This window comes from Melanotaenia boesemani, chromosome 3 (assembly GCF_017639745.1).
Source record: "Melanotaenia boesemani isolate fMelBoe1 chromosome 3, fMelBoe1.pri, whole genome shotgun sequence".
NCBI classification, from domain to species: Eukaryota; Metazoa; Chordata; class Actinopteri; order Atheriniformes; family Melanotaeniidae; genus Melanotaenia; species Melanotaenia boesemani.
The window spans coordinates 15,940,371-15,965,458 of NC_055684.1; the positions used below are offsets into that span (position 1 = coordinate 15,940,371).

At 36.3% G+C, this 25,088-nt stretch overlaps 1 protein-coding gene across 11 annotated transcripts in view; it reads left to right on the forward strand.

Annotated features, from left to right (window-relative positions):
- Positions 1 to 25,088, forward strand: part of arhgef3 (Rho guanine nucleotide exchange factor (GEF) 3) — a 45,546-nt gene that overhangs the window by 16,554 nt on the left and 3,904 nt on the right. For 2 of the 11 annotated variants that reach the window (XM_041981173.1, XM_041981162.1), the window contains exons 3-11: positions 6,033 to 6,095; positions 7,469 to 7,576; positions 21,137 to 21,244; positions 21,659 to 21,910; positions 22,153 to 22,215; positions 22,307 to 22,403; positions 22,553 to 22,629; positions 22,735 to 22,992; positions 24,193 to 24,363. In XM_041981173.1, the coding sequence (XP_041837107.1) occupies positions 6,033 to 6,095; positions 7,469 to 7,576; positions 21,137 to 21,244; positions 21,659 to 21,910; positions 22,153 to 22,215; positions 22,307 to 22,403; positions 22,553 to 22,629; positions 22,735 to 22,992; positions 24,193 to 24,363 (1,197 nt within the window). Of the gene's footprint in view, positions 1 to 623; positions 1,147 to 6,032; positions 6,096 to 7,468; positions 7,577 to 21,136; positions 21,245 to 21,658; positions 21,911 to 22,152; positions 22,216 to 22,306; positions 22,404 to 22,552; positions 22,630 to 22,734; positions 22,993 to 24,192; positions 24,364 to 25,088 lie in introns of those variants that run through there. The other 9 variants (XM_041981166.1, XM_041981165.1, XM_041981172.1 and 6 more) reach the window with 9 other exon arrangements.

The window sequence follows — 25,088 nt, forward strand, 5'->3', positions numbered from 1 at the left end:
TGGTCAGTACCGTATAACAACCTGTGGGTTGTGGTTGTTTATGGTTAAATTCTTTTTAGGTTTCTGGTCTTGTGTTTTTTTTTAGTCTGTGCCTTGTGTGTCTGTATTAGCTTTCACTTCAGTGATGTGGTTTCTGTTTCTAATCGCCATACCTGTTCTGCATTTTTCATAAGTACTCCTTGATTTACTTCGTTCATGGTCATATCCTTTTCTTTTTTGTCCTGGGTTGTCTTTCTCTTCCTAGCCATACTTTTTTGTTAGTAAAAGATGACCCTTATTACAATAAAAAAAAATTAAGTTGATCTAGAGAACATATATTTATAGAATAAGGAAATGCCATAAAGATGAGCATTTTACTATTTTTATTTCTAAATTGCTAATATGATTTATTGCTTCAGAATACGTTTTCATCATCATTTAACTTGGGGTGGTTATAGAAATATTTGTAGCTTCATCAATGTTGTTCGATTACATAGTTTTTCTTTGCAAAACATTTAAAGCATACTGTTATTGTTATTATTTTATTATTATTTTTTTTTTGTCAATAAGTTTTACCTCTGGTGTCACTGTGTCTCCTGTAGCTACTAATTATAGACAGTTGTTTCCCCTGACGGCCATCACTTCCTGTTTGTCCAGTGGACACACACACTCATTGTGAAGGGTTCCTGTTTCTGAGGGTCAGTAGATCTACTCAGGAAGGTGGTGAAGCTGAGGAGACTTACTAAGGAGGTGAAGGAGCAGAAGGCAAGAGGAGAGCAGGCAGCACAGAACAGAAGAAGGACAAAGAGGAGTGAGAAAAGTGAAGGTTGTGGCGAAAAGGTGGATTTTGAAGGGACAAGCTGGAGGAAGAGGAAAGCAAAGTGCCTAGAAGAAAGGAGACAGGAGTGGTGGAGTACAATGTGTCTCTGAAGGAGGTGATTCAAAGGAGGTGAGAGGAATAAAGGAGTATATATTGTTGGTTGCCAAATGAAGGAGCACAGAAAGAAGAGCTGATGTGACTTTAGAGGTTAAAAAAGGTGACCTGGAGGAAGAGGAGAGGAAGACAGGAAGAGGAGCAAGAGCATCAGAGAAAGTTTGAACATTTGAAGTTTTTGAGGAGCTGATCTTTTCCTGATGATGGGCTGCTGTCTGTTTGTTTACTACCGGGTGAGTTTAATCTCAAGTGTATCCCAGGATGCATTTCAGCAATAATCAGCATCACATTCACTTAAAAAAACACAAACCTTAATTAAAAGGAGAATTGTGTTAGCGCCATGACAATTTCAACTTCTATTCTTTTAAATTTACTAAATACACAGCTGCTTTCCAGGCAGAATAACCCTGCAAATTTTGTGATTTCAAAGAAAGACGAAAATAAAATATTCTTTTAGTCCATTTGTTTATGAGAAATGGTAGACAAAAAAAAAAAAAAAAAAAAAATGCAGTGACCTGCAGTTAAGAAAAAAAAGACTGCATTTTGCAAACATGCATCAGCTAATACGCTCACATTTACAAGTTTTAGGAATATATTCTTTAAACAAATAACCCTTAACAGTAATAAAAAGTGAATATCCATTACAATTTCAAGTTTTGATCATTTCACTGGTATTATATATCTTATATAAGATATCTTAGCTGTCATCTCAACCATTTGTTACAAAACGTTGATCTTAATATTAATGTCCAAAGGAAAAGAAATTTTTTTCTTAGTACAGGCCCTCCTTCAATTTCCCACTCCCCTGGAAAAGAGCAAACAGATGGTTTTAATTCAGTTTGATTCAATATTCAATTTCAAATTCAATATCTGAATATGAACAGTCTCTAATCTTGTTAAAGCTCAGCCATGCCCACTGCAGGCAAAAAAGGTTCACTAAAATACAATGGTTGCTCCTGTATTTTTATCTATGCTGTCCGCATGGGAATAATATGTTTTAAACAGTTTAATCAAAAGTTAAAACTAACATGCGTCTTCTGTCTGGTTTTATTTTAAACCTGCTATATTACCCACCAATGTGTCTATGTCCAGCTGGGAAGTTTAATGTTGGGTCTATTTGGGTAATAAATTGATCCCATGCCTACATTTCCTATTATTAGTGATGCAGAGAGGACCCAGACAAGGAGCTTAATTAAGCCACCTAACTGACTCATGTGGTTCCCAGATAAGAGGCTCATTCAGCACCTAAATGTTTGTCTGGGAAAAAACACATGAATTGAGGATTTTTTTTAAGGGTACTTACCTGCTAAATTTCTCATACATCTAACTGCGGGTTTGTTAACATTTGTAATTAGTTAATATAGAAACAGTTTAGAGTGAGTGACCCTTTGATGGTTCAAGATGCAATTCATTCTTGTTTGATGGTTGTTTACTGAAACAGGAGTCCACAGATGTGAAGCTAAATGAAATTGAAGATGTGACTTGGAGGATGGAGGCTGAGGAGTAAAACAACAGGATGTCCTGAAAGACAATGTACCCCTGGAAGCTAGTGATGTTCCAGCTCAAAGCTCTCCCACGAGTTGAGGAGGAAAACTTGCTGCAGACTGGAAACTCTAAAACTCTCCATGTGTCAATGGATGAGAGTAATGGAGAGTAATAAAAATACAGCTGAACCTGCACCACCACACATGAAATCAAACTGTCATTTGTGGATGATTATGCAGAGTGATTACATTAGACTGCAGATATTCTAAGATCCATTATGTTGTTAACAAAATGTCCATTTCACATGACTGATGTCTGAGTACAGTCAGTGTGATAGTAAAAGTCTAAAGCTCAAGCTTTTTGTTTTGACCTAGACTCTTCATTGTGATTCCTACTTTCGTTCAACCTCATGAAGAACACAGAGTTGGCTTGACCCACACAACCACATGAGCCAGGTTAATGGGAAATACAAGTAGAAATAAATATTTAAATATTGAATAGTTAATGGCAGTCAGTTTAGTCATTTTTTAAATTATAGTCTGAGAAAATTGTAACAAAAAAAAATAAACAAAAAAACAAAGAAAACATTAGAGACCAAATGACAAATGTAATAAGATACACCAGTGCACTATGTAACCTAATCTCTTATTTAAAAAGTTCCTAAGACACGTGATATTTTGAAGGAAGCAGACTGACCATATATGGACTAAGTTATGAGGTCCACCTCCTATCTGGTTTCTATAGCGATAGTGAGTTAAAGGTAAAATCTGCCAAGTTGTGCAATGTCCGGACAACAACAAAGTCTTAGCACAATACTAAACAAATAACACACTTCCTGCTATTGTTGCCCTCTGCTACACAGATCCCAACATCCTTCTTCTCCCCTTTTTCTCCTTCTCTGTTCAGATGTACCTCTTCTCTTCTCTTCTCTTCTCTTCTCTTCTCTTCTCTTCTCTTCTCTTCTCTTCTCTTCTCTTCTCTTCTCTTCTCTTCTCTTCTCCTCAGTCTACTCAAGTGTTTAGTATCTTCCTCTTTTTTGTTGCCATGGCAGTGGACAGGAACTGTTTTGTTCTCTGCCATGTTGTTGCACCTGTTCAGCTTACTGGCAAATAAATGATTGTTGCCATGGTTACCACACAGCTTACCTGATATAAACAGATTTCTTTTGTTTTTAATTTAGTTTATTTAAGAAGGGACAGTGCACATTAATCACCTTCTTGGTGTTAAATTTAAAAGGTGAATGTGCCAGAGCTATTTTGAGCTAATTTTGGTTGGAATGTACAAGATAAAACACAAACATTAAAAGGCCTTACCATTCACTCACTCAATTAAGCATACAGACAAAGAGTACACATATGCAAACATGTTTTGCTCATGACAATATTTACATTACATTCATTTAGCAGACGCCTTTATCCAAAGCAACTTACAGTGGCGTTAAGGGTTTTACCTAAGGACCGAACTGAAAGGTGTTAATTGTCATCCCCTGGGGGATTCAAACCCTGGTCTCCCACATGGGAGACGGATGCTTTGCCAACTGCCAACTGAGCTAACCAGCTGCTTATATAACAAGAATAAACAGGCAGATATATACAGCTTACTGCTAAATACATGTTTGTAGTTGTGAGAACAGGTTTGGTTGGTAAAGTCAGGTTTTGATTTTAAATTTAAAAGTGGTCATTTGGTGCATACTCTTATTCCAGGTGGAGCTGTGTTGCAGATGTTAGTACCCCTCACTTACAGCACAGAGTTTGACACATTTCTTCAATGGTGGTGTTGCAAGGCATATTTAAATGTCTTATAATTCTCAAAAAATAAAAACTTTGACAGCAGTGATATGAAAAACTTTTACTGTCAGAGATTTTTGTGTAATTTCACAGCTTTTAGAGCAGTTACGCCGGTGGGTGGGGCAGTCTCTGAGAGAACGGCAGGTGCGTTCTGATTGAGCCAAGTTTCCGCTAAAAATGATGAATTCTGTTATCTAAAATCATATTCATTAAAATGTGTTTATTGCAAAGGGATCTACTGTTTGAGAGTGCCATGTTGAATTGGGTGGGTTGAATAGCAGGGGATGAACTACAGGTCTGAATGTAAATGAGGTTTTGGTGAGTTATCTGTTGTTTGGATGTGAGAGGATACCTGGGTTTAATGTATATAGAGTCGTTTTATTCATAATTAAATAAATACAGAAATTTATAAATATCCCATAAAATAATACAAAATTAAATAATAAAATATAAAATTTTCAATTATTATTATTTTTATTTGTTTATTTATTTAATGATACTTACTGGTTTATTTATTTTTATTTATTTAATATATTTGATTTTTTTTTATTTATTTTGTATTAACACTTATTTATCTGTTTATCTATTTTTAAATGCTGTTATTAATAATATTTATCACTTTTATTTTATAATGGTATTTCATTTATTGTGGAACTTTTATTTTGCTTACTTTATTTCAGGTTCTTGTATTCAAATGAAGCGCCGTGGTTACCTGTAACCTTCAGTTCCCTGACCTGCCTGCCTCCCTGCCATCCCCCCTCCTCCGGTTGCTGATCTCGAATAAAATATTTCTATTCCTGTTTATTTCTGTCATGACAAGTTTTCCTCATTTGTAAGGACAGATTTGCAATAAAATGTGTTATCAATTATCTTGCAATTATTTTAAGTGACAAATAATCATCAAGCACCCACAGTCATGACAGGGCAGACTCACCGACTTGTAGTGTCCCTTTCACGGTGGCATCTTCCAGCTCTGCTCTGGAGAATTTTCATCATCCCACCAGTGTTGTCCAGTTTACTGTGACATTCCCATCTGCATTAAAAACTTCCCGCTCATTCGTTATTTACACTTGTTTTATCCATTTTTGAGGGAAATAAACATGGGACTGCAAAATAAAAGTTCCACGTTAAATGAAAAACCATTAGAAAACAAAAGCAGTGAGTAAATAAATAAATAAAAGTATGTATAAATTGATTAATAAATAAACAAGCAAATAAATATTCAGAAAGAAATTAAGTTATTGATTTATATTGTATTTATTTTATGGGATTTATTTATTTATTTATTTATAAAACAGCTCTCCATAGTAATGATGACATGGAGGAATGGAGGTACAGGATGGTGTGCTGTGGTTTATTCAAATGTTGAGTTTTACAGACATCTACAGAGGGTCTCTAGATAGCCTTTTCAGACAAAAGTCTAGTCTTGTCATCCTAGCAATGTCTGCCACTGGATCACATGTTTATGTCTGGAAGAATTTTGGCCACTGTGGGCCACCGTCTATTCACAACTGTTGGGATTTGAAGTCATTTCTATGCTTGACAAGATGTCAGTAATTCTTGCACATATTTTTGGATTCAAAAGACAAAAGATTAAATGTGAAGAAGATTGCGTGGGCATGTTTTTTGTATATTTCTCTAAAATATCATACACAGAAGATTTAAAAGAAGCAGAACTCAAAATTAAACTGAAAGTAGAGCAATAAAACTAGATTGGTTAGATCTTGATTGGTGTCTAAATTTTTGCATTGTATTTGAATAAGTGATTAATTTAAAATAATCAGCATTTACTACACACTGTTCATGCTCCCCACTCAGTTCAATGTTTCCTGTTTTTTGTATTTCAGAAGAAAAGGAAGCAGACCAGCAGAGATGCAGATTCCCTCAGTCTCTGCAGTCTTGACATCAGTGTAAGTTAAACACATATAAAGTTTTAGATCCTTGAACAGTGAGAACTGAAACTGTGTTCTTCTCTCACAGTGCTGAAATTTTTTAGCGTCCATTAAAGCTGTTGACTTGAGATGGTCAAACGCTTCCTGAATGTGTGGGGACAGATTGTTCACACCTTTGAAATATAATACAAAAATAGAATAATAAGCCAACTTCCCCATTGTAGTTGTGTGTGTTTTGGCTGTTTTGGTCCTGTCCTGCAGCAGGAAGTAATGCTGTTCTGTTGTGTTTCCCTCTGTGGTCCAACTGCAACATGACGCAGAAAGTGTTTGCATAGTGCTCAAACTTAATATGTACAATCAATTTTTTGAAGTCCCCCACACTATCCTGATGTGAATGCACCTTACTCATCACAGCCATTGGCCTTTATTACCCACAATTCCACGCAGCTATGAACATTTAATATTTCTCTGCAATTCAAATGCATTTTTAATAGTTGAAATGTGTGTCATAAATAGCAACGTACTATTTACTTATTTATGTTGTTTAGATGTTGCTGTATGGTTCTCAGCCACAGGGTGTGTTTTGTTTTGTTTTTAAACTAGGTTATTCCTGCATTTAAACACTCACAGGAAGACAACTCTTAAGAGTAGAAAATTTCCGCTCTAAGAACTGTCACTCATTCTATAGGGACCTAATTAATATATAATTGCAGTATGCATGCAGTGTACAAACAAAAATTCACATAAAGGCCTGTTTTAAGCTTTATCCCATAGACCACCAAGAAGTAAAACATGAAAGGTTTCCTACAATAATCAGGGGTTTCTACAGTTTTTGGCTTGATCTGTTTTTAATAAACACAAACTGTTGCCTTTATTTTATTATTATTAAATAGGATTATATAACTGATCAGATAACTTTATCATCAAATGATAATGGTTATGATGACAAATGAAAAATCTCTGTGATGAAGGGAAAGTACAGAACTTAAATAGATGAACTTTATGTCTGTGTCTGTAGATCATTGTATATTTTGGACCCTCGGGTCCCTGGGCCCTCGTGTTGGGCCCCTCCTCCTGTATTTTTAGCGTTCAGCCTGAAGCCCGTTCCTTCCCGGGCGTTCCCCTTTCTTCTCGGTCTTAGACAGGATGTCCACCCTGTTCAACACACTCCAGTGGGACAAACAGACCAAACACACCATCAGTCTTACTTTGTTCAAGCCAGTGCTGGCAGTTATTGAAAGTGGAATAAATTACAGGCTATTGTTTCTGTGCTGTAGCTCAGTGAATCATACACAACCTTATTGTGCTTTTGCTGCAGCTTCAGGACCTGGAGACAGCTTTATCTGATTTTACGGCCAGAGGTCATGACAGTTGCTTATGTTTCTTTACAGCACATCAGTTCTTCTGAGCAACATTGTCGTTGTCTTGACTGGTCCATGATTTTATTCATTCTCACTGGTTGGAATTCACTAAGTACATTAACTCAGGCCAGTATCAAGGTATGCCTTCTGGTTAATTTCATACTTAAAGCATCTATATTATTTCAAGAGAAAATGTTTTATTTCTCTTGTTTTTGCATTTATTTGCCAGCTTAAGTTACATGTTACAGATTCAAATGATTGTTTTCAAATACAACCATCTAATCAGGGCGACTCGAGGATTTAAGTCTTAGTCTTAGTCCTCAGGAATGACATACAAAGTAGCTCCTATCATCCAGTGGTGAAATTATGACAATTTTTTAAAAGCAGTGTTGAAGAGCAGTTATTGTAATGATTTCCAGTTACTGTGATGTTATTTTAAACACAAAGTTGCGTGTGACATGAGAGAAGTTACCATGACCCAGAGATGTTTGCAAGTCCAAGTCAAGTCTTAAGGCTTTGAGTGGCAAGATCAAGTCAAGTTGCAAGTCACTTTTTGTTGTAATGAGTAACCTACCATGCAACACCTGTCGTCTGGTTTGCTTAGAAGACAGCATTATAATATTCAAGGAATTTAAAATTCGTACTCTGTCCATGCTCTGTCCTTTTCCTCTGGATAATTTCTTTGCTTTACTGAATGTGGAAAACCTGTAGATGAACATGGAAATTTATTCAGGTTCGTAAATATGCTCTAAATTTATCAAAGAGTTCTTACTGTGAACAAAAATGTGTCTGGACCACAGAGAATTTTTTAAAACTAATACTGCAGTTCATAGCATTTTTTCCTGAATATCCAGAGGAGGGCCAATATGCTGCACTTTAGTGCAGGACCACCACCTGTCCTGCAGATCGTAGATGTTTCCCTGCAGCAACACACGATTCAAAGGACAGCTTGTTGTCAAGTTCTGCACAAGCCTCTTAATGGCCCATTAACAATTTGACTCGGGTGTATACATGTATACTGCAGGTATTTGTCAAATATGCAGAACAGTGGCTCAAGAGGTCCACAGTTGGTGATCCCTGCACTAGTGCATCAGGAAAATCTTGGGGAAGGAGTTGCTTCCTCTATCTCCGGATTCGTTTTTGTCTCTTTCTCCATACATTTGCTTCACCTTCTGTGTCCCTGGATCTCCATGACCTCTCTAATGGACAGGTTAACATCATTTTAGCTGTTTATTTTAGCTGTTCACATTTTCTAGGGTCAGACTTCTTATTAAATCTTTCAGACTCACCTCCTCAGCAGATGTCTCTGTCCTCTCTGTCCCTGTCCTGTCTCAGTCGGTGATGTAGTAGTAATTATTAGGACTTTTTCCTTTTTCATTAACAGCTAGAGAACAAACTGGTCCCTCACTATATTCAGAGCTAACTCAACAATGACAGAACTTCACATCATGCTAAAATATTAACTAAACAGGGTGTCTATTTTATCAATAATAACCAAGTGCTTGTTGATAGCTAGCCAGAGTTAGTGACTACTACTTACTCTTTTAAAAAAAAAATCTCCTCATATATTATTTTCATCGAAGACTCACTGTGTTACTTTTATAAGATATTCTGATGCTGTTTTAAATCACTATGAACTCAATATGTTGGATGATTTGGACTGACAATAAAACAGAACAAGATATCTAATAAAGTGCTGTTTAAGTATTTTGATGCTTAATCCCATTTACAATTCATCAATAGAAAGTTAGTAAACTTCATTCAGATGTCAAAATTAAAATAATCTAAGCGATTAAACACATAATTTTCATTACCACCTCTACAACAGTCCCAATACAAAACACAAAACATTACACGGTAGGAGTTAAAACGCTCAGCTGCCTGATAGAACTGATGTATTTGGCCAAATTAGAGTATTTTAATGGATTGTCTTTGAATTTATCTCTAAAATTTCAGAATTTTGCCAGTGATCACAGAAGTTGTCTGATAAATATCTACAATACATCCTTTTCAATTGTAAGTAGGTATTAATATAAAAATGTACATTAAATATTGAAAATGAAGTTAGAAATTAAAATTCTGTAAAATTGCTGTTGTTGCTGTTGTAATGCTAGCTCTTATAAGGCCCAATAGGGCTTAAAGGTTAAAGTTGCAGCTGATCAGGTGATTTTCTTAACCTTCAGCCCAATTGTTTAATTTCTAACCCTAAAATGTTCTTAAGCCCCCCTCAAAATTCATAAATGTATTGATTTCAGTGTTGGCTTTAATGGTTGAGGTGTTAGTGATTTTTGAGCTGTGTTCAGCGATGTCTGGAACACAGCATAGTGAAAATTCCCATTTTAAGACCCAAATCCGGTCCGTTTATCACGGCTCCACATTCTCATTCCCACCTTTCACTCTGACTTTGGCCGCAGCTGCAAACAAGACTTTTGTTTCATACGTTGAAACAGTTCCTTTTTCCGATTCAAATCAACTAGTTAAAGGCATTCTGAGTTAGAAAATGTTTACTCTGGAAGTTTCTGCTTGACTCCAGAGTAATTATTGATTTTTTTCCACTTGCTAATTAAGATCTGCTCAAGCCCTCAGGCTCACATGGTAGATGAACAGTTATTGATCTGCTTCATTGGATCCAGAGCAAACTGAGGGAAACATTTATATTGAGTCAACCTACCAAACACCAGGCGACCATGGGGGTTGTTTTTATGGCTACGGACTACATTTAGACCAAAGTAACCCTGACCTAGGTACAGTTAACTTTTGGGCAAAATCATTATGACCACATACACCCTCACTTGAATAAAGTTGAGTTATCTTTTTAAAACAGAGAATGGAAAAGTTGGTGATCAGCTTCTAAAGGTGTCTAAAAGTGTGGTTCAGGAAAATCCTATAACAAATCTATTTTAGTTTATTTATTTTTTATTTTTAGATACAGGAAATTATCCGCTTATTTGTTTCTTCAACTATGATATTTTTCTTTACTATGATATTTCTCTAACAATTACTTAACGATGACACATTTATGAGACAAGAATTTACAATCCAACTTCTCATGTGTCTAAAAACAAGAATTTAAATTTCTTTAATATTGATTTATAGCTGAACAGATTGTAAAATTACTATATAAAACATATAATTAAGTCTTTTTACAGTTGTAGGATATTTTAGTTACAGCGTAGTGATTGCTCATGCAGCCAGTAGGATGAGCAATCATTAATGATTTACATTATTTGTCATCTCTTAAAATGACCATCACAGACAGTGAGGATCAGTTCACATCCATCCACACTTCAACACACTGCTATTAAAATAAAACCCAGTATGATGTAAAGTCAATGTGTCACAATGCAAATTTAAAGGTGGGTTTGTCTGAAACAGCTGAGCCGGTTCCTCTGTGGGCGTCCATGGACCCACTGCCCATTTACAGACAATGGAGCTGAGTCAGACGGGCAGCTTTTGTTAGGTGGCCATGAAGTGTCAGAGATTAGGGTTGATGTTCTAATAACACTCACAGTTTTAAAAGGAAACAACGAAATGGAAACATTACTAAAGACATGACAGTATCTTTTTCTTGTCTCATTACCTGCAGCTGAGCTTTATTCAGTGTGCTTTTAAGTTTCTTTATTTGATTTCTCATATGCCAAATAAGCAGTCTACTACAAATGCACTTACCATGAAATTAAATAGATTTATATTCCTAAAGGAGTATTATTACCTCTATGGATGCTGTTCTTTTTAATAAATATCTAAGAAGATATCCAGGGTGATTTTAAAAGTCTTTAAAATTTAAATTAACCTGGTAGTAATGTATCCAAACTTTAACCAACAAACAAATATTAACACAAGTTATGTCCCACATTGTAGCTCTATACATGATCTCACCACAACCAGTACACACAATCTCACAGTAATTGGCTTAGAAACTACTGGAAAACCAGGACACAGCTCTGGCTGCCTGCAGGCCACTTTTCCTCTCTCTTTAGTAATTATACTGCAGATTGACTTTGAGTTCCCAGGACCACCAGTTGCTCCAGCATCAGCTCAACTATTTGCTCCAGTAGCTGTCGATTGTGATTAAACCCATATTCAGGTCATGATGAGACATGACTATAAACCACTGGGTAAAGATACTGAATACAGTTACGTTATAAGTGTTTCACATGCTCAATTTACTTCATCTCACTTGGAAAAAATTTCATATTTTTTGTGTACATGTCAAGGACTTTTTCCCTTATTAGTTGAACCAGAATAATTTCATAAGGTTTAAAGCAGATGTATTCAACATCCGCTCAGCAGTGGTTACAGGGACCTCTGTGGTCGCAAGTTATAATGAAAATTTTCTTTATGTTTTTTAACTGTCTGCAGCAGGCAACTTTACACATACACTTCAAATTGGGAGATTTTTCAAATGAATATGAGGTCAAACAGCAAGAAACACTTTGACATTGATGAATGACATCAATGTCATTCTGTTGGGTTTCACTCTGTTTTGATAGTGACAATTTTTTCCCTGAGGGACAATTTCCACTGGTTAAAATAAAACATTATAGAGTACAGGAGAATGAAAAAGAGGACATTTATTTGTTACCATTCAATGTGCAAGCAAATCAATTTGAATCTATTATTTTGAGGCAAAATAGTTTTATGTCATAGCTTGAAAAAATATATTACTTTAGATAAAACTACCAGAAAATGATGAGAGGTCTTTGACCTTACATTATATTAATTGTTCTTTACTGACTGCAGTATTTTTAGAAAACAATAATTTAGTCAAACTGCACTGCATCTTTTTACCTCTTTACTTACTGCACTTAAAGCAAGACTAAATAGGTTTCTGACCTCAAAACGCTGTGCTTCTGACTTGATGGTACACTGACATTCATTATGCAAATTTCATGGAGCTTTTGTTCCCAAGGCTGCAAAAACTGCATTTTACAGCTTTTTTTTCCCACCCTGGGCCACCACGTGACTGTGTAACTGTGTAACTGTGTACTGCTTTACGACAACACCTCACACGCCTGGATATCAACACACTGACCAAGCATGCACCATAGCTAATTCAGCAAAGAAACACAAGAGAACATTATGTGAGTAAAAAGTGACAGAGCAAGTGATAAGAAAAGAGTCAACATTGGATCGACTTTTACTGGCTGGACAGAGCTCAGAGATGAGACAGGATGCAATATGGATGTTGAATCAGCCTTCTTTAGGGGATGTCAAATCGTGAAAATCTGCCAAAGTTCAGTAAAGCTGCTTTAAGATATCACTTGTCTTAATACATATTAAATTAATTTAATTAAACAAAAAAAAATTATCATGGTAGAACATTATAACACTAATTATAATGATTAAAACTTAAATTTAAACAAAAACATGATATAGTTTTATGATTAAGCAAACTATCAAATATGAAAATATATAATGAAAATTAAAAATTAAATGAAAAATACTTTTTCATACCCAATGGGAAATTATAATAATTGAAATAATAATCAAGTACAATTATAATTTGATACATTTAGATACTTTTTTTTTAACAACCAAATAAACCAGTAATTTTAAAATCTCTTGCCCTAATTTCTTATTTAAAAAAAGTTTGAAGTCAGGCTCGTTTTCTTCCATTCTTTTAACCTCTTGCTAGGTTTTATTCCATTTAAAATGTGAAAATGATCCAATATCTCACTAAACCACAATAACTATTTTCTTATTTTTGTTTCCTATTAATTATCCATGACCCTTTGAATATGTAATAGTCAGCTCCATCACCAACATGTGCATTGGCATTATTTTACTTAATTTAAATATAGAGACCAAACCTGCACTTCACTTAAAGTATTTACCGGATTATGCTGCTATATTTACTATAACTTGATAAGTATTTAATGTTTTCCAGGACTTTTACTAGTAATAGTGTGTTTTTATGCTGTCAAAAGGGGAACTCATATTAAAGTAAAGGATGTGAGTTCTTCTTTCACAGCTGGTGAGTTAATACTGTAAATGTTTGGTTAAATTATAAGCATCTACTCGAGCAATAATGTGGCTCCTTAATGTTGTTTTTTTTTTTTTCTATTCTCATAGGATGACAATAGATCTCCCTGACACAAAGGAGTAACATATACCAGGGTTTGGATATACACAATGCTTACAAGGAGGATCAAATCATTGTTGGGTTGGGCTATATCTTAAGAATAGTTGACAATGAAAAACTATATATTAGGAAAGGCAAGGGAGAGGCATAAGTAATTAAAAGAAAATAGAAGTTACAGGAAAAAGAATAGAAGGAAGGAAAGCAGTGAGTGAGTTGGACACAGAGCAATTGAATAATTGAGTCAGAGAGAGAGAGCGAGAGAGAGAGAGAGAGAGTGTGTGAGCATGAGCAAACTGTGAGTCCTCATCCAGAGGAAGGGAATGAGTTAGCAGGCATCGCTGAGCGAGGTCAGACAAAAACCAGGATTAAGAGATTCACAGATCCAGCTGCTTTATACTCCAATCCAAACTTCTCCAGGACGTCCTGCAGGGAACAGACCTCTGTCCATGTTTGAGCTCTGATGGCCTGAAGTCTCAGGGCGAGGGTGTGTTGTCTTAAAGTTCTGCCAGAAGCCGAGCTTTTCCAGGACACTTCCGACACAGTGCCAGATCCTAAAGCTTTGCTGCTGACAGCCCTTTGATGGCACCAGGCGTTTTCATGACCCTGCCACAGCTGGTATGTGGAATTTTAGCAGACTTGATGGAGATGCTTGACTGCAGTCAAATTTCTGATTTTTTTTTTTTTCTCTTGATTTGATCTGACGTGATCAGTTTTTTTCAGGACACTTAAGAATTTCTCCTGTTCTCAAACCTAAAAATAGACTTTTTAAAACCTCCAGTCGTACTTCATTCTAGTATTTTTTACATAACATCATGTGTCTCGGCACTGAAACTCCTGTTAGACCCTCAATGTCTCACCTTCTTGTCTTGTAGTAACAGACTCATCTTTACCAACATTAGTACCTCACACTTTCTCTGGATCTGTTTGTGTACCTTCCTTCAACTCCAGTGACTCTGACTTTCTCTGGATTATTTCACTCAAACCAAACTCCTCCGACATTCTACCAGTTAGAACATTTTTAATGGACCATCTCTCGGTACTGGATTGAGTCCAGGTGTTGTGTTAGGTTTTGGGGTGAGCAGTATGGTGGCAGGGCAGAGGCCCCTCGGCCTGCTGGGACAGTGGTTTAACTCTGGATGCTCTGCAGACAGCAGAACGAAGATTCTCAGCATGGGGAAACAGGTGGAGGTAAGATGGAGGCTTTACTTCATATTCAGCCTTAATATGTTAAAGGATGGAGTGAAAAAAATTGTACTGATTGAAATTCTCAGATTAAATCTGTGTTCTGATATATTTGGATAGAAATGAATATCTAAAATCTAATGTATAACTTGATTTAACTTCATTTATTCTAGTCTTTAATGTGTCTAGTCAGATTATCTAAAATAATGCAATTTGATCTGACAGTTGCTGTTTAATTATAGTTGATTTAATAACCTAATCTATTTTAACTTTCTATTGATATCTGGCATTTTTAGTCTAATTTGTGCAGTGATTCTGCATCTTTTCCATTCAGGACATCTCAAACAAAAGTTAATCCAATCATCTTATATTATCATGTAGGAATATGGTTTTTACTTTCATCATTTGGATTGAAGCATTTATTGATGAGAGATCTAAACTACAAGTCTAGGTGAATAGATTTTAAATTGTGGCACTTTTTTCCCCTCTAGATTGCTTTAATGTGACCTTGAAGATGTCAGTTTTAACTATAATTAAATGGGAAAACACTCATCGTGTGGTGCTCAGTTTTCCATAAAAATGCATGTAAAAAATCAGCAGAAATCATGAATCAGTTACTCCAGAAATTCTACAAACATTGCTTAGTATATAATTTCATATATGAACTGCTGTGCTTTCTCTTTGGCCTCCGTGCCTTTTTTCAATTATATTTTGGTACCTGGACAAAATCCTCCTTTACTGATCAAGGCAGGGAAGTCTCTGATGATCTGTCATCAATACTGAGGCTTTCTATAACAACAGTCACGTACAGCAATCACATGTACGAGCATTACAGGCTGACCGAGGTTAACGACATTAGTTCAGTAGAAATAATAATAATAATTAAAAAAAATCCAACACAAAGCCGGTTACAACAAAGTTGGTGGGAGCAGGTCGTGATTTCTTGAAACATCTTTTCAGTTTTTAAAATACATTTTTTGGCATCACATGTCAACTAATTCTGTTAAGTTATAGAAAATATATCGACAAAAACGTGCACTGGCTCAATATTAAAAGCTATAAAGCACTTTCCCTTTAAAGGTTAGATAAATTAAAGTCAACTGAAACATGAAAAATAGGAACATTTATTATAAGTTTAGAAAAGATGCTTTACTGCACATCGTTACAACAACACTAAAGCCTGTCTGACAGTAAAGTCTATTGTGGATTTGTCTGATTAGTTTTGTTCTTAATTCAGACTTGACTGACTGTGACTTCAGCCCTTCTGATGACAGTAAAACAGACTCTGATCACGAAAACACTGCTTTTTGTTTTCTCCAACTTAAACAGTTAAGAGATTATTTAGTTTATCCTCAGGCTTCAGCCGAGCTCTCAGCTTTATCCTTTCTCCTTCTCCCTCAGTTTCAAATTTTCTTCTAAATTGAAGACCATCCATTTGTTATTGAAACCTCAAATTTGGAAATGGTCTGTGCCAAATAAACATTGATGTGGTCTTTCCAGGTGAAGCAGATTGTGTAGCTTCTAGGGCATGTGGACAAGTACTATGGAAGTAATTGGGTTCAGGCCATTAATCAAACGTCAACAGCTGTAAAGCCGGAAGTCCTCCAGTAGAAATAAACACCACAAAGACGGGTCTTTCCTCAGAAGCTGATAAGTCAGATTTCACTGTCCTTTTCATTTTGTAAAAAATGTCCATCCCATCAATATGTCAGATTAAATTAGACTTAAACCTGCATAATGGAAAATGGAAGAAGAAACAAGTACAAGTGAAGAGTAAATACTGTCAGTAATATAAAATTTTAAGTTTTTCAATTAAATATTCTGTCTTTTTTTGTTTTGTTTTGTTTAAATATTGAAAATCTTGACTTGAATCCCAGTTTGTTCTGAATATGTATTACATAACCAGTTTATTGTTGACAAAAGCATTGAATTGATCTTTGTCCCACTGAATCAGATGAAGCGCCATCGCACCATCAGACCCATTACAATATGTCAGATTAAAACCTGTCAAGCATGAAGCAGATAGTGGTTATTACTTTAACCACACTCTAAAATCATATAAAACATAAAACATTAAAAGATACATGCAAAAGATAATAAAATAACATAAAAAATAAAATACTAATAACATACTTAAGCTGGACTTTACACTTTTAGGACTAATAGGTCACAGCTTTTAGTTTGGAGAATTTGTTAAACCCATGAAAAACAGCAGTCAGATCTGGGACAAAAGATTTAATCTGATAGTAAAATATTCTTTGACTTTGGAAAAAAAAGGAAATTGGGAAAAAAAGGCCCTCACCTCAGAGGTTGATTTAATTTTGGTCAGCTGGTTCCTGAGTGTGAGCTCTGATAAAAACAAGGTTTGATGCTTTCTGTATTCCAGTAGGTCATCTGACTGTGGGCTGCCGGGCAAAGCTGAACACACACACACACATTGATTTACTGTAGGTCCATCCAGGACAAGCAGCCTGGTGACAGTTGTACACAATCGGACTCTCACACTGTGGAGCCCTGTGGTCTGCTTGTTTTGCTCAAGGTTGATAACTTGGGTTGCTGAGTGAATGAAGCTAGAGGTTGGCTGGATTAACGCAGACATATTCCATTTTTTAAAAATTATCCATCTACTGTAACCAACTATAACAGAATTGGGTTTTAACACTACCAAAACTCAATTAAAAATAATAATAATAATAAAAACCAGAAGACTGCTGATACGCTGATACAACAGAACAGAAAAGCAGTCATCTTGGTTAAATTTGTTCTTGTGGTCATTGTGGCCCACGGATTCAAAATTCAAGTCAAGTCCTTTGTTGACTTTGTTTCAACAAAACAGTGATGCATCATCAATCAAGTGGACAGTAAAAATGTCCTATCACATTAAAATAATCACCGCCTTTTGGCTCTACCGGATGCAGCGACATAATTAAGAAAGAAATCCTGAATTTGGGGATGAAAGGAATTGTTCCTGTAAACACCACCTCATATCTAGTCAATGAACCCTGACAAAGTACATTCTAGACCTGGAAAATTTAACTCAAGGAGTATCCATACTGTGTGATGTGAGGACAAACACAAGGCGTGTGTGTGGCAATCAGTAAATTAAGACCAGGAAAGTCAAAATCAAACTAAACCAAAGAAACAAGGAACCCTACAAAAACCATAAAAATCCATTAGACAAGGACACTTAATGGCCATTAATATGCAGTAAAACAAAACCCATTAATCATGACAGGGATATAGTTAAAGTTTGTTTTATTCCAGATAGCAGACATGTTTGGGCCTAATGTGGACTATTTATGGCTCAGTTACAGCATTGGCAAATATCCTGTGAGCCAGAAATGGTCCAAATATGAAGAGTATGCCTTAACTTAGATTACAGAAATTTCCTTCTGGGCCACATGTGGTGGTCATTTGGCAGCCATACAAACATGGAGTCAGTGCTGTAGGTCAAGGCCAAATATTTACCAAACTGTAGATGTGGGCCATATTTGGGCCAAACATTTTTTGCTATCTTGGATGGCATGTTCAAATGAAGTTTCAGCTCCTTGACTACTGATAGTTTTTATCCCAACCGCAACTTGTATGACATGACATCTAGATTTCCTATCAAACTTTTTTTTTCCTCCTTAGTTTTGTTCCAAGCATTACAACATGTCTTCAACCCTTACCAGCTGGACCGAAGAGCACCAATAATGAGAAAATCGAATTAGTATTCAAAACATCTTCATCTTTTTTCTTTCATGATATAGATGAGCTAAAACATGTTAGTATTTATTAAAATTAAGAATGATGCAGATTTACTGTTGTGTGTCACTATGTATTTAGCAATAAACCACACTGAAAGTAGCATTCACAAGAAGCCAGTCTGTTTTTCATTTATTCCTGGTTTAGTCTGTTCATTTCTCTGAATTTTGCCTCCTGTGTTTGTTAAAAACTTGTATATTTACTCCCTGGTAGCTTTTTTTTTCTCCATTTTTATGTTGTTTATGACCAGCTTTCCAGTCTTTATCCCTTGCGTTATTTCTTGGAAATGTATGACATCACTTTATTTCCATTTTTTTATCTTATGCCTCACCCACACTCTGTGTTGTGCTTCTGAACTTTTTACATTTGCTTTGTTACTGGATTCTGCTTTTGCCAAAAGACTTATCTGTGAGGTTTTCCTCTTACAGATTTCCTGATCTGTACTGCTTTCTGTAAACCTTACTTTTGAGTTTTATCTGGCTGTGTCCTCCATAGGAGTCATCCATCCTGTCAACCATCACAGTTTCCTATAGATCCTGTCTCCTAGCCAGCTCACAGAAAGAATTAGTGACTAGGGTGTTATGACTTAGTCTTATCAAAGTATTGTGTAGTTTGAACCCAGCATGTTGTAAATCAATGTAATTTCCTGAAAAGTTATGACAACATTTCTGTTAGAAATTTTGGCAGAGCAAATAGTTTGAGTCACACTAGACAGCTACACAACTTCCAGACAATGAATAACTGTTTTGATGTCTACCAGTCGGGTTTTCAGCCACACCACAGCACTGAAACTGCTCCAGTTACGGTCTTAAATGACATTTGCTTGGGCACAGATAGCGGAAACATTTCAGTCCTGCTACTGCTGGATCTTAGTGCTGGATTTGACACAGTCGACCATAACATCTTACTAGACTGGCTGAAAAACTAGGTAGGACTTTCTGGCATTGCAGTTAATCAGTTTGAGTCCTATTTAAAAGACAGGGACTACTTTGTGTCTGTAGGTAACTATAAATCTGAACTAACCAAAATAAGCTGTGGAGTTCCCCAAAGCTCCATCTTGGGCCCACTGCTGTCCAATATCTACATGCTCCCAACTTGCTTAAATTATGAAAAACAACTAAATGTTCCCATAATTATTATGATGAGACACAAATTTACAAAACCATTTCAACAGGAGACTATAGTCTGATCCAAACACTGATTAAATGCATCAATCAAATTAAAGATTGGATGTGCCAGAATTTCATTCAGTTAAATGAAGACAAAACTCAAATAATAGTTTTTGAAGCCAAGAAAGAAAGATTAAGAATAATCACTCAGCTTCAAACGGCTAAGTTTAAAACTAACAACCAAAAGAAATGATGACTCGGCAGGATTTAGAAAAAAAAATTGTCCATCCATTTATCTTTATTAGACTGGACTACTATAATGTTGTCCTCACAGGTCTCCCTAAAAAGTCCATCAGACAGCTGCAGTTAGTCGAGAACGCTGCTGCTCGAGTCCTCACTTAGACCAAGAAAGTAGATCATATAACTCCAGTCTTCAGATCTTTACACTGGCTTTCTGTCTGTCAAAGAAATGACTTCAAAATCCTGCTGGTAGTTTACAAACCTCTGAACGGTTTAGGACCAAAATACATTCAGGATCTTCTGGTTCATTATGAACCAACCAGATCCCTCAGGTCATCAGGGTCAGGTCTACTTTCTGTTCCCAGAGTCAGAACTAAATGTGGAGAGGCAGCTTTCAGCTTTTATGCTCCTCACATGTGGAACAAACTCAGAAAAACTGCAGGTCTGCTGAACCTCTCTTTAGTTTTAAATCAGGGTTAAAAACTTTCCTATTTGCTGCCTTTTATCAAAACAACTGTTAAATCCTTGCACTGGAACTTGTTTTCTTGCATTTTATCTATTTTATTTTAGCATTTTTGGTTTTTATTTAATTCTTTTTATTTCTTTTTTAAGTTTGTTTTTAATTTACTTTTAAATGGTTTCTGCACCCTGCTGTAATACTTTTAATGTTTTATGCTAAAGCATGTTTTATGAATATTTCCTCTTGAAAAATGTTAGTCTTTTAGTAATTTTTTTATTGTGGCATCTTTGTTCTTGCAGTTTCACAACTGTTTGAGTTGTGCTTAATTTTCAGTTATCTGATAGCACTAATAATTAGTCTTATTTGTCAATCCATTTATGTTGTGAAACGGTTCATTTATTTGGGTGTCCTCTTTCTTCCTCTGTGTAAGTGAGTAGGTGTAGTCGATTTTATACCCCACTTCTGGATGGATCTTTAAGTAGCTGGGCCCCTTTAAATCTTTTTGTTTGGTTCAATTGCTATTATAAAGTTTTTCTTGGCCTGCTTTTTGTGTTCAGTGTTACAAGCACTGTATTTATCACTCTGGGATCAGCATATTATTGTAATGACTTATTTCATGACTTAATTATGTTTGTTTTGTTTTTCTTAATGATTTCAGTTTAGATCTTTGTGTAATGTTTGTTGCATTTAAATGAATACAATGAATAAAATTACTTGACTTTAAATTGTTAACATGATTAATGCCGTAGCCTGCAGGTCTGTGTGAGATTGTGGACACATCCTCAGTACTTTAGTATTTATGCTGTGTAAAGTCACCTGTGGATCACAGAAACCTTGTTTTATATTTGTAGTATAAACATTTTTATCTCCTGCAGGAGCCCAGCACCAAGCGCAGTAAGCCTGTATCCAGGGTGACGTCTCTGGCAAGCCTTTTGCCACCCGTCAAGACCACGCCGCTGAAGCGGATTGGTCAGACGCTGCAGGTGAGTCGCCCATCAGATGTTTCCAGCTTTTATGTGCAAAGTTGTAAAGAAAGGGAGACTGTTTTTTTTTTTTTTTTTTCTGTTATACAACATATTTATTATCACTGAACAAAAAAATTATCAACCTGTTGGTTAACATTTTTACCACAGTATGGTGTCAAGTAAAAAATAATTTTTCATTTTATTTGCAAATATAACATGATGCCACAGTTACTTAGATTGCCCAAAGTGAGAATTCAAAAGATTTAAGCTGCAAAGTATAAAATCTTTTATTGAAACACAATGATCCCAAAGAAAAAGAAACTTCCAAGACAAGTAAATCTGTGCTACAGGTGCTTAAAAATGCCAGTTTGACAACAAGCTGTCAAAAGGAAAAATATTTTAGATGAATGTTACAGTATGCAATTTCTGCAGCGCTCCATCAGTTTTCGTAATGAGAATCGGGCAGAGAGAGCTGCTCCTCTTCCTCCTCCTTCCTCAACTATGAAGGCACGTGTTATCTCAGCAACAATCTCCAACCCCTCATCCTCCATGACTGCATCACGGGTTTCCACAGCAACAGCTCAGACCTCCAAGCGCCGTGACAGCAAGCTGTGGAGCGAAACGTTTGACGTCAGACTGGGAGCAACACAAACTCTGAGCCCAAAGGAGATCAAACGGCAAGAGGTGAAAAGCATACATCTGCTGTACCAAACATCTTTAGTTATTTGACCATCATTGCGTGATGTTAAAACTACTTAGTAAGTTAAAATGCTTTTGCAAAACAAAACAATGTACAAAGATGCAGGGGTTCTGTAGTATGTTAAATCCATGTTTTAAACCCAGTATAGACAAACTACAGCTATCTGTTATTTTCTATAACAAAACTATTTAATAAAATCTTCCTGTTGGTTTTCTTTTCGCTGCAGGCTATTTTTGAGTTGGTTCAGGGAGAGCAGGACTTGGTGGAGGATCTTAAATTGGCCAAGAAGGTAAACAAAAGCTTTTTTAAGAATCAAATGTACCTCCTACATTTTTTATAACGCTGCAGTATTCTCATGTGTGTGTTTGTGTGTGCTGCAGGCTTACCATGACCCAATGTTGAAGCTGTGCATCATGACTGAGCAGGAACTGAACCAAATCTTTGGTACTCTGGATTCACTAATACCCCTTCATGAAGGTAGGAGATAGCATCTGACAGAAGTGTAAAAACATGCATCATCAGTTCAGCATTCATTTCATGCATTTCAGGTGTTAGTGTTACTAGATGCAACTAAAACACTTTGTAATCATCTGAAATCTGACTTTTTAAAAACTGTCTCCTCTCAGACCTCCTAAGTCGCCTCCAAGGTGCAAGGAAACCTGATGGGTCCACAGAACACGTGGGGCACATCTTGACTGACTGGGTGAGTGTTTTTCTGACCACCTCCTGTCTGCAGAATCCTCATTGGTTGTTTCTCAGCTGTCAAATACTCAGTGGTAACCAGGTGTCTGTCTTTGTGTCCATGCAGCTGCCCTGCCTCTCCTCCTACACTCCATACTGCAGTAACCAGGTGAAAGCTAAGGCCTTGTTGGACCAGAAGAAGCAGGATCGGCGTGTTCAGGACTTTTTGCAGCGCTGCCTTCAGTCACCTTTCAGCAGGAAGTTGGACCTGTGGAACTTCCTGGATATCCCCCGCAGCCGGCTAGTGAAATACCCTCTGTTGCTCAGAGAGATCCTGAAGCATACGCCCAACGACCACCCGGACCGGCAGCACCTGGACGAGGCAGTAAGGGATACTAGGATTACTACACCTTCCCATGCAGGCCAACCCTCTATATCAGACTAAGCTCAAAAACTAAAGAGAACAGAATATAAGGAAAAGACAGGGGAGTGTCAGCCTTTGACAATATAATTAACTTTTTCCTGCCTTTTCTTCTTTCCTTTTTAGATGAGCAAACTTGATTAAATTAAGTTATTCTTTATATTATAACTTAGACTTATTAATATGTAATGTAGCTGTATGCAATATGCAAGATTATATGATTGCATTAGACAAGGTATCTAAAGCATTTTTTGTCCAATTTTTATCTGTAATTTTAGCGTTAACATGCCCATGTCACAACTAAGTGTCATTGTAATCACAACGTGATTGCAGCATCTTTTCCTAAGAAAAACTAAAGAACTTCTCTCCCCATCTTTCCTGTACCCCATGACATTTTCCAATGAGGTCGGGGAAAAAAGGCATATATAGTAATTGTGGCACCACTTGGTGTTGCTGAAATATGTTAAGTCAAAGTACTTCTACAAGATGACACATAACAAACATTGTTGATGGGATGAGATGGTTCAGACTTTTGAGTTGTAAACATTTTGTGGATGAGTATGGGTAAATTTAGACGTATTTTCATGTTGCAGTTGTATCGATTTCTACATTTTCTGTTGCTAAGAGTTGCTGCATGTGCTGCTGAGACAGCGAGGGGCCTCGGGGCAGAAATGTCTGTTGGTGGGTGAAAACCACAGTACACAGCCACAGGAAGTGACTTTTCAGTGTTCTGCCTCATTTGGCAACAGTCTCTAGCAAAGTTATGATGACTTGCTCTGTCTAAATGATGTGACTGCCTAATAGGGTTACATTTAAAAAAAAAAGGTGATAAACATGCCCACAGCTGGCACAAAATTACACACTTCTGTTTGGGTTGATCTATTTTGTTTTGTTTGTATCGTGGAACTTTGTGCATCCTGAAGATGAACTATTCTATTTTCAAATTATCTTTATTCATTTTATATTCATCTATCCAAGATAGTTTGTTTTTTATTCAGGTTTTGTGAGTTTGTAGAGACATTTTTTGTTCATGCTCTGTCAGAATGGTCATTCAAAGTTGTACAACATAGATTCAGATTCCTTTGCTCTGTGGAGCTGTCTTCATAATGAGACATCTTATAAGGAAAAATTAGTCACAATTGAAAAAGTGTGTCTGCTCCACAGATGCTGATGGTTCAGAGCGTGGTGGCGGACATCAACAGGCAGACCGGAGAGTCGGAGTGTCAGTATTACAAAGACTGTCTGCTGTACGCCGAGGAGGGACAAAGGGATGAGCTCATCGATCGGTCCAAGACCCTCAGCTGCCACGGAGAGCTGAAGAACAACAGAGGACTCGTCAGTAGACATTCACAGTTTTATTCACCCTCCTCTCTCATATACCGACTTAAAAAAACTCAAACTTTAGTCAGTAGCTAAATGTCAGCGAATTGTAAGTAAACATTTCTGCAATGTTTTCTTGAATGTTTACCTCAAGATTAAATATAGGTGCATCTTTATAAATTAGGCAAGGCAGTTTATTTGTATAGCACATTTCATGTACAGGACAATTCAAAGTGCTTTACATAAAACAAAGACATTACAGATATTTAGAAATAGTAAAAGGCATCAACACATAATCACAATAAAATATTAAATTACATTAAAATGATTAAAAGCAAGATAAGATAAAAAAGTTACCGTTCAGATTTCATGCATACCGCATGAGAAAAGAAATGTTTTTAACCTTGATTTAGAACATCATCAAAAAGTTAATTTATTTCAGCAATCCAATAAAAAATATAAACTAATAGATTCATTACACACAGCAGTACAGAGTTCCAAGCAATAATTTCTTTTAGTTTAGATGATTATTGCTTAGAGCTAATGAAATTCCAAAATTCAGTATCTCAGAAAATTAGAATTACATTAGACCAAGAAATAGAAATGCACTTAGTACTTGACTAGGGCTGCTTTTGGATGGTCATTGCAGGGAGGTGATCGGCTTGTAGCACTGCTGAGGTGGAAGCCCAGGTTCCTTTGGTAGCATCTGCGTTGTTTGGTCTAGTGTCTCTCGTCTTCAT